This window comes from Natrix helvetica (genome assembly GCF_964273705.1).
Source record: "Natrix helvetica genome assembly, chromosome: 2".
Taxonomy (NCBI): domain Eukaryota; kingdom Metazoa; phylum Chordata; class Lepidosauria; order Squamata; family Natricidae; genus Natrix; species Natrix helvetica.
This window is the reverse complement of record NC_138552.1, coordinates 219,648,092-219,657,491: the sequence shown is the minus strand read 5'-3', so window position 1 is coordinate 219,657,491 and position 9,400 is coordinate 219,648,092. Positions and strand designations below refer to the sequence as shown.

The 9,400-nt window shown below is 38.8% G+C and overlaps 1 protein-coding gene across 2 annotated transcripts in view; it reads right to left on the bottom strand.

Moving 5' to 3' along the window:
- Window positions 1-408: 408 nt before the first annotated feature.
- The window catches only part of MAP3K21 (mitogen-activated protein kinase kinase kinase 21), a 54,257-nt gene continuing 45,265 nt past the window's right edge, over window positions 409-9,400 (bottom strand). For both annotated transcript variants that reach the window (XM_081940130.1, XM_081940131.1), the window contains exons 7-10: window positions 5,965-6,115; window positions 4,558-4,652; window positions 1,655-2,410; window positions 409-1,015 (exon numbers count right to left, since the gene is read on the bottom strand). In XM_081940130.1, the coding sequence (XP_081796256.1) occupies window positions 621-1,015; window positions 1,655-2,410; window positions 4,558-4,652; window positions 5,965-6,115 (1,397 nt within the window). In that variant the 3' untranslated portion in view covers window positions 409-620. The remainder of the gene's footprint in view (window positions 1,016-1,654; window positions 2,411-4,557; window positions 4,653-5,964; window positions 6,116-9,400) is intronic.

The following is a 9,400-nucleotide window of genomic DNA, read 5'->3' as shown; positions in this document are numbered from 1 at the left end:
ACTGAATAATTCTTCAGTCATAGATAATAGAAATTTACATGAAAAATCTTAAGTATTTTTAATGAAACTACTGTCTTAAAGTTGCCTAGCAAAATATATTTCAGTTATAAAAGTTACTGCTTTGTCAAAATTAGCATAACATTCATTTTGATTTTGACAAACTATTCTAAAGTTGAACTGTGACGTTTCCAATGAATATTGGCCAAATGTGATTGGCAACTCTTGTAGTGTTAAAGGTAATACAATTTTACAAGGGTGTCTCAAGAAAACCACAGTTCAGAATGGAGTTCTCTCTGTAGAAAAACATCTTTTCAGTGCAATGGGATTTTAATGTATTGCAGTTCAAATGGTTGGTGGGAAAAGTAATTAAATAAAGTAGCTGGACATTTGGCAAAAAAGAATGAAAAATCAAAATTATGAAAAACTTTATTGACATCCACATATGTGTATTCATTCAGGATAGCGATGGTAGAATCAATAAAACTACCTATGGGATTACAGTGATCATTGCCTGTAATATTTCATCTATCTAGCATGATATCAAACTCTACTGATCACAACATTTAGAAAAGAGCAGCATAAAAGTTTATTCTTAAAACAGGCTAAAAATTCCAAGGCACTTAAGACAAGAATTCTCTCTCCAGTTCATATATTGATGGCCGACCTGCTTTACTCTTCATCCTACACAAAGGTACCGTACAGTCACTATTCTGACCTTCCACGTCCATATCCAATAAAGACGTCATGTGGAATTTAGTTCTCTCCTTGGTATCAGTCAGTGACTCAGCCTTTGAATCTCTGCCGGCCTCTAAATTACCCGTTTCAAAAGGGTTTGGCTTTATATTTTGAGAAATAGCCAGCCAGGGATCCAATCTGCTTCTTAAAGAAGAAGGTCGAGGTCTTGGAATAATATTGACAATTTCTTGCTTCCCTGGTGAAAGGTCATTTTGAAAGTTTGTTTGTGGCGTAGCAGATGCATGGAGATTCCCAAGAGTTTCATTAGAAATTCCATTAGCTGAGTGGAAGAGAAAGACATCGAAGAGAAATATAAAGCAGAGTTATAGTGCTGCTACATAGAAAATAACATATACATTAATTCCACAACAAGTTGCATGATACTGAACCATTCTAAGAGCTTGGCCCCTCTGCCTCACACTGTGTTTTTCCCTCTAGCTTGTCTTCGGAGAGAAAACACGCATTGGAATTTAGAGACTGAAGTCTTTCTAATCAACTGCTATATTAATAGCAACACCTATAGCACTTAAACTTATATACCGCTTCACAGTGCTTTAAAGCCACTTAAAGTGGTTTACAGAATCAGCATATTGCCCCCAACAATCTGAGTCCTCATTTTACCAACCTTGGAAGGATGGAAGTCAACCCTGAGCTGATGAGAATCGAACTGCCGAAGTGCTGGCAGCCGGCAGTCAGCAGAATTAGCCTGCAATACTGCACTCTAATCACTGTGCCACCACGGCTCTTAAGTTTCTACCTTGAAATATTGAAGTTGAAACATGAATACGTCAACTATTTTTCAGTCCTAGTAATTCCCACTGTTTCTTTTCTGCCTGACGCTTATGAGCTACAATATTGTTTTTGTTATTCATCAGACTGAACCCTCTCTCTCACCCACCACAAATATCACTTTACTCACCTGTGGAATGACACGCATTTCCATCTGACCTGGTCCGCCTATGACCCCACACTTTGACTTTCGAAGGAATGGCACCGGCTGCACATTGAGGTTCTTGCTTCAAAGGAAGACTGGGAGATGGCAAATCAGGACGGACAGTCCGATCAACTTTGTCTAGTTGTTCTTGTTTGCCTGCCTGACTTCCAGGCAAAAAAGGTTCAATGGGAACATCTTCATTGCCAGGCGCTATGTTCATAGTTGCGTCCTCATGGTCAGGCTGAAGGAGGCATTTAGTAGAAATGGAAGATATGGACAGGAGGTTCACCGTACTTGCACCTGTAGCTGATGAAGGGACACATGCCTCCTCTCTCTTAGACTGCAATCTCACAGGGCTTGCACTTCTCCGAAACTTCGACGCTCGCTGAAACAAGCTGTCACGTTTCTTCTTTTCCTCCTTATGCAACATTTCATCCCCACTTTGCAATCTGTTTGGCTCCCGAATATCTAAGCCTACAGCTATAGAGGCTAGAAGGACAGCACAACCGTACAATACAGTGTCCGTTTTCTTTTTCTGTAACGTTCTGCTGATACTATTTGTTGGGGTCATTTGTGGAGTGCTATTTGCAGAATTTGCAGAATTTCCTTCAAAGCTGTCCTGTTCTGCAGACTGCAGTTCTTGGTCATCCTTCCAAAGAGGTAGATCAATATAAGCCTGATTTGGCAATTTTAACTGTTTTGGTCGCTTAGGATCAAGGCCTTCAGGGGAAAGTTTCTGTTCTGTACAAATGCAAAATTTATTGGTATGTTTATATATTATATTCAGAAGTTAAAAGTATTTTTAAATGACCAATATGAAATTATAGATAGCATGACAATGCTACAATCAGGATGTACTTCTTAAATAAAAAGAACAGTTTATTATATCACACAGTAATACAAAATTCCTGACTAGTGAAAAGCAAGCAACATAATAACTTAAAAACCACATTGATAAATTTTTCAGAATTTTTTTCTTTGCTGTGAAACAACACTGTTTCTCCTTTATCCACAATCCACCTCCATTTTTATGAATGTCAATTGAACAAAACATTTAAACAATAATAATAATAATAATAATAATAATAATAATAATAATAATAATAATAATAATAATAATAATAATAATAATAATAATAATAATAATAATAAATATTTATTTCTTAGCCGCACCCTCTCCCGAAGGACTCGGGGCGGTGTACAATAAAACGTATGAAATAAATATATAGACAAGACATACATATTACAAAAACATATACCAAGACATGTACAAGGAGGAGGTCGGCTAATGAATAAAAACAATAAAATACAATGTTTAGAAACCCCTAAGTAATTGAATGCAATTAAAATACCCAAATAAAAACCCGTCAGGAGCGATATAGTTAGATCAAAGTTGAGCCAGGCCAGCTACTTGGAATAGGTGGGTCTTGAGCTTTATACGAAAGGAGCGGAGGCCAGAGGTATTCCTAATATCCGGAGGGAGGTCATTCCACAGGGCTGGGCCCGCCACAGAGAAGGCTCTACTCCTAGGCGCCGCCCCTCGACACTGTCTGGTGGATGGCACCTGGAGGAGGCCCTCTCTGTGCGAGCGGATTATCTCACTTGATTTTTGTATCCAAAATAATTCAGTGTGTATAGGTTTATTTTCAACTGTTCCATTAGAAGGACTACCTGGATCTGAATTTACTGCTGAGAGCATATGACAAGATAAAAATATTGTCTATAATCTCTCTTATAAACACCAAATATATTTTAGGGAAGAGAAGGCATATTTAATAAATATGGAATAGATCTAAATTCTACCTTGAGCTAACAGAATTGTCTTGATACAACTAGAACTTCCCAAATATTTCTCTGATGCCTTCTAAATCTGCTCTAAAGAAATCCCCCAATCCTCCAGCACAGAATTGGGGCACCATGGAAGTGGGTAGGAATTTGATCCACCGATGTCAGTTCCACTAACAGAAGGATCCCATTGGATGTAACCAAGGTTAAATGCTACCGGTTTGGACCAGTTCACCTGAACGGGTAGTAAAAAATGTTCAGGCAAACCTGTATTTCCGACAATCAGCTGGGTGACGATCAGCTGTGATACGTGGTTTACATTAGCTAGAATCATCGGATTTCCTGCTTTCTAGCTAATCTAAATCACGTGCCACAGCAGATTCCCCCCCCCTCACTGTTCTACTTACCTTTGCAGACTTGGAAGGCTTCAAAATGTTCCTTTTTTAGTGCTGCGCAGGTGTGCCTCGGATGCGCATGCGTGCAAAGCACACGCTCAGTAGCAGGCTCCGAACCGGTAGCAGACTTCAGAGGATTACACCGCTGGATATAACCCTCATGCATCAGCATAAAAGGACCTTAGATTGTCTTCCCTTGTAAAATGTGGAGTTGCTCAGAATGGCAATGCAATTAGTACTGGGGAACTCAAGTCCATACATCTCCTGCCCTGCTAAATGTTTTCAGTATATGAGAAAGCTTGATGTCCTGTTTCAAAGCAGTCAAGTCTAACATAGGAGTAGGGCTTCCCAGGACTGAAAACTGCATTTCAGTATTATGTACCACAATGAACTCTGTATCCAAACAGACACCAAGTCCATAAAAAGTAGGCAGGATCAAATGGAAAAATGAATAGGATCAAATTTTATACAGGATATACTGTATATCTTTAATACCTTAATGGTATATATAAATAAACAAAATATTTAAGGAAAATCTTTACATATATTTGCTGCCAAATTTTAGTGGTGGGCAGGGATGTTGGTAGCTCGCTAAAAAAAATCATGCCAATGCTATTTAGAAGTTATGATTTACAGCTTATGGCCCCCTAAGCATTTAAGCGCTTTTCTCTTTTAGGGCCCTGAAAATAACTACATTTCAACACCTACCTTGGTCCATGAACAAAGAAGCTAATGGGACACCTGTATGAGTCTTCATCAGAAGTGCTGACCAAGGACTGCCACCGTCTGAAAGAGGTCTTATTCTGAAATCAGAGGAACTCTTAATTATAAGAAACATTACTCTTTTTATACAAATATGATTCTAAAGGCATACTAAATAAAATGAAGAATGCAAATGTGTTTTTCCTGCACCGCAGAATATATTGAGCCTTTGCTACCTACTTTATAGGACTAATTATATAAGCCACAGGCTGGTCGTAAGTCTGCCATATTTGAAGAAACACCACAATTTTTCAATATGTGTTGATTTAGGAAAAGTTATTTTTTTCTCAGATGCAAAGTTGTCCTATCAGTTGTATTATCTGGAGTTTGAACGTACTTTTTCCTAACTTGTAAGAAAATATAATAAGGATAAGCTTATTTCTTTTTCAGAATCATAGTTAAGCTGCAGGACTTTAATGTAATTGATAGTTCTCAATTTCTTCTAACAATAACTTTACCCAGAAAAAGCAAACTACTGTGGGACAGCCTAGATAATTGACTCTTTTCATCCTGTAATTTTGTGCTAGTAATTCATGTTTGCATTTAGTAAGAAGTAGGGGTGTTTTTAAAAAATACCCAGGTTTCTATTCCTACCTCCAATTTTTCCGACATAAATTGCAATAACATAATCATTGCTTTTTATGTCTATTACTCCCATGGAAGAAAGCACAGAGGTGCCCACTAGCTTGCTTTGTTATTGAATATGGTGTGCGAAATAATATGCTCCCAGAACACTTCTATGAACGAGGAACTCTGCACATTCCTCTCCCCTACTAACAATATTTCAACTCTGCTGCCCATGCTCTGGAACTGCACGTAAAGAGAGATTTTCCCCTAGCAATTGGAACTGTATAGTCTGTGAACAAGCAGAGGCTTGTACAATCTCACAATAGACTCGGAACGTTGAGATCTAAGTTGTCATACTTTCTCTAGCCAAGATTCTCTCTTCCAAACTAAAGAGATAGACTTTGATATACTCCTTCTCTAAATCTCTGCTACATCTGTTTTGCTCCATTTTGTAGGGGATGATCTTTATTTGGGATACAAAGCTGAGAAAGAGATTAGGTTTAAGTCTCAGTCCTCAGATTTTCAACTCAATATGTTGCCTTATTGAATCTGTATTCTTTTGACACAAAGAATTCATGAATATTCAGTCCAGCATGCGCAATTGTACTTTTGACTTGTCCATTCATGCAGCCCTACAGTATTTATTTCAGTGTCTTCACAGTTGTGTGATTTTTCATTGTCTCCCATGAAATCTACATACCGTTAAACTTTCTAAGAAGCAAAATATCTAGTAGTTCTTCATAGACACACTGTATTGTCCGTTCTCACAGTGCCCATCAACCATACCTCTCTTTGCAGTCTGCACGCTCTTTTGTTTGAACTGAGTTTGGTCCCCAAGTGCAACCTTTCTTTTTAAAGCTTCTTTTCACCTCTTCAAATTCTTCCTGGTGATAAGCTGTGCTTCTTCCCCACGTTCGGTTGCTCTCGTCTGAGGTTACTGGAAAAAGAGAAAAGATCTCAATAAGAATTCGGCATCTACCTTACCCATAAGATTTGCATTACAGAACCACCGCAGAGACAATTTTCTCTTCCAAAGTGCAGGTAAGAAAATGATCAAATGAAGCAGGCAAAGAATGAATCTACCAAGGTAAGAAGGTAAGAAAAGAAAGTCAATCAATAGATAGTGATTTTTTTTTCATGCCTTTAATTTTTCTTTATTTTTAGATGAATTCAGATAAGCTATTATTTCTGAATACTTTCATTAGATATAACTGAATAATGTCTTCGATGAGAAAAGTCTAGACTTAATATGCCAATATAATATTTCTGTTAATCTGAAATCGCTGGAATGGCTATCCAAGTAAGTATTCAGCTTATCACTTTATACAAATTTAGCTAGGAAATCCAACCAACCAACACCTTGTATTAGTGAATATCAGCTTGCCTTTTGTCTGAACTCCACAGGGAAGTTCATATTCACTTGTGATATCTACATCTTGCTGGTACACATATATACTGTTTCTTTGTCCGTTAGCTGTACTTGAGTCAGTTTTGGAAATCACTGAAGAAACAATTAGAGAATATACATGAATCCACCTGGTGGTACTTTGGCTTGATAATAAATCAACACCAGTTTCATTTTTTTCTTCTTAAATAGCTGAATCTTAGAGACCAATGATTGCATGCTAGGAATAGCTCAACAAAGCCTGGCAGAGAACAGAATATGAACGATTACAGGTAGTCCTTGACTTATAACCACCATTAAGCCCCAAAGTTCCATTGCTAAGCAAGACAGCTGTTAAGTGAGTTTTGCCCCATTTTGCTATCTTTTTTGCCACAGTGAATCATTGCACTGTGTTCCTTAAGCGAATCTGGCTTCCCCCATTGACTTAAGTTTGTCGGAAGCCAGATGGGAAGGTTACAAATGGTGATCACATGACCCTGGGGCAGTGCAACTATCGTAAATACAGGCCAGGTGCCACGCGTCCGAATTTTGATCAAGTGACCATCAGGATGCTGCGATGATCTTAAATATGAAAAACAGTCATGTCCCTTTTTTTCAGTGCGGTTGAATAGTCTCTAAACAAATGTTTGTTAACCGAGGTCTACCTGTATACAGTATTATTAGGCAGGTCTAGGACTGAGGAGATTTAATGACACGCAGAGCGACATGGCAGGCGGAGCCGTGTCGCCTGGCATACGTGACGTCATCCGTTCCTCTTCTGGGTTTCTGGCGCACATGTCCACGCAATTATCAGCTGGCCTTTGTGCGTGTGGCAGGTCTTCCATTTTCTGGTGTGAGCATGCACGCTGGCCAGCTGATCGGCATGTGCGTATGCGTAGCAGTGGTGGGTTTCAAATCCTGTTGCAACCGGTACGGTGCAATGGGGCCTGGTGTCCACCACTTACCACCTGCGATGCTCCAGCTGCTTGGCGGAGCGTCGTGCAGGTGCTGTACGATCCATGCGCATAAGCCCCAATCGGCTCAAATACAGGTAAGGACGGCGGGCAGGCAGGTGGGCCCTCCAGAGCACCGTACCGGAACGGTACCTGGTGCTCCCAGCAGGCACCATCGTATCCCACCACTGATGCGTGGCAGTAAACAGAAGACTTGGTTGGCGTTGCGCCAGAAGTTCATTTTCTGGAGTGCACATGATCCCTGGGCAGCTCCTCTTTCTGGTTGCAGCTCAGGCATGCACTCATGCACACACGCGAAGTGCTCCCTTTTCAGCACTCGGTGCCGAAAAGGTTCACCATCAGTGGTCTAGTCTTTCCTAAGACCTAAAAATTCACTGGATGATTATGACCAATCACTCTGTCTAACCCCATCCTATTGCACAAAGTTATAGTTAAGAAAAGTGAAAGATGGAGTAGACTGTATGCTGCCTTGCAGCTCCTGGAGTAAAGGGGCTAGATACAGCTAGTACAAATAAATGAATATATAAGTTCTTGGGGAACCATCTTTAATTAACTCAATCCTACGATTTGTAATACTTCCCTCAACATTTTCATTATTATTGAGTTCTACTTCCCTCAATAGTTTAATTGCTATTTAATAGTGTGAAATCCCCACTGATGATTTTGTAGCACTTATCCAGTCTGGGCCGCATGCCTTAGGCATTTATTTGATTTGAGCCAGTTTAACCATCTATATTTTTTTAAAAAAATATTGAATTCGGCATTGCTACACAACTCCTATTATATTGCACAGAAATGGAAACAGTTCTGAAGACAGCGAGAAGATAATGACAGTCCATACATGATTGTGAGAATGACAAATTTATATATTGCTGCATTTTTCTAAATATTCTGGATTGTACCTTAGTATCTATTAAGTACAGAGAGTACACAAAAATGAACGTATAGTTCCCGCACACTCCTGAAAACATTAACTCTAGAATGGGCTGGACAGACTATGGTCCGTTGCCCCCCCCCCAAAAAAAATCAATGAAAATACTTTGTGAACATAAAGTTCCACTTTCTCTAAATAACCTCTGTGATTCATGTCCCTGTTCTTATGGTTCCCCAATTGTTGGGCATGACTTTTCAAATAGTGGGAGATTTCTAGAAAAAGTGCTATCGTCACAGCTTGGAGGCATCTAATAGTACTTGCTATTCATCTGAGATTATCAATGTTGGGTCACAGTGACTAAGACACCAAGATTCCTTCCTCAGGAAGCAAATGAAGAAGGGGGAAAACCATATGATAGCGTGTCCTAAGATCTTTTCAAATTTGCAAATTCTAGGAGTCCCAAGAATAATCAGACAATGGCTTGCATTTACCTAAGGGCATGTGCATTTCTGAGACTTTCAAGTAATTCTGATAAGTAGTTTCTGTTTTGAACTGAATCTGATTGGGATGAGGGTGAAACCTGCACTCTTATTTGCTTAGTGAAAGAATTAAAGACAGTAATTTATTTTGCCCATTTCATGGCCTCGGAAAGAAAGAAACTGAGAGCCCAATCTAATTTTCTAATAAATAAAATAAATAACATAAGTAAATAAAATAAATAATCTTGGTAAACTGAGTCCTATTTATTGATAATGACGATTACTCTTTTAAATTGGAATATAAGAAATTTGCTGGAGCTACTTCATAGAAATTGCAAGTGGACATGGATAAAGAATTTTGAGAGAAGAGACAAAAGCGTATAGAAGAAAACAGGAATTAGAATTTTATTTATGGGACTTAAGAAGCCCAGGAGGAAAAATAAAATAAAACCGGTTTATTTAATTATGATTAAATAACGAGTTACTATTTCTGGCAATGCTTAATGGTTAT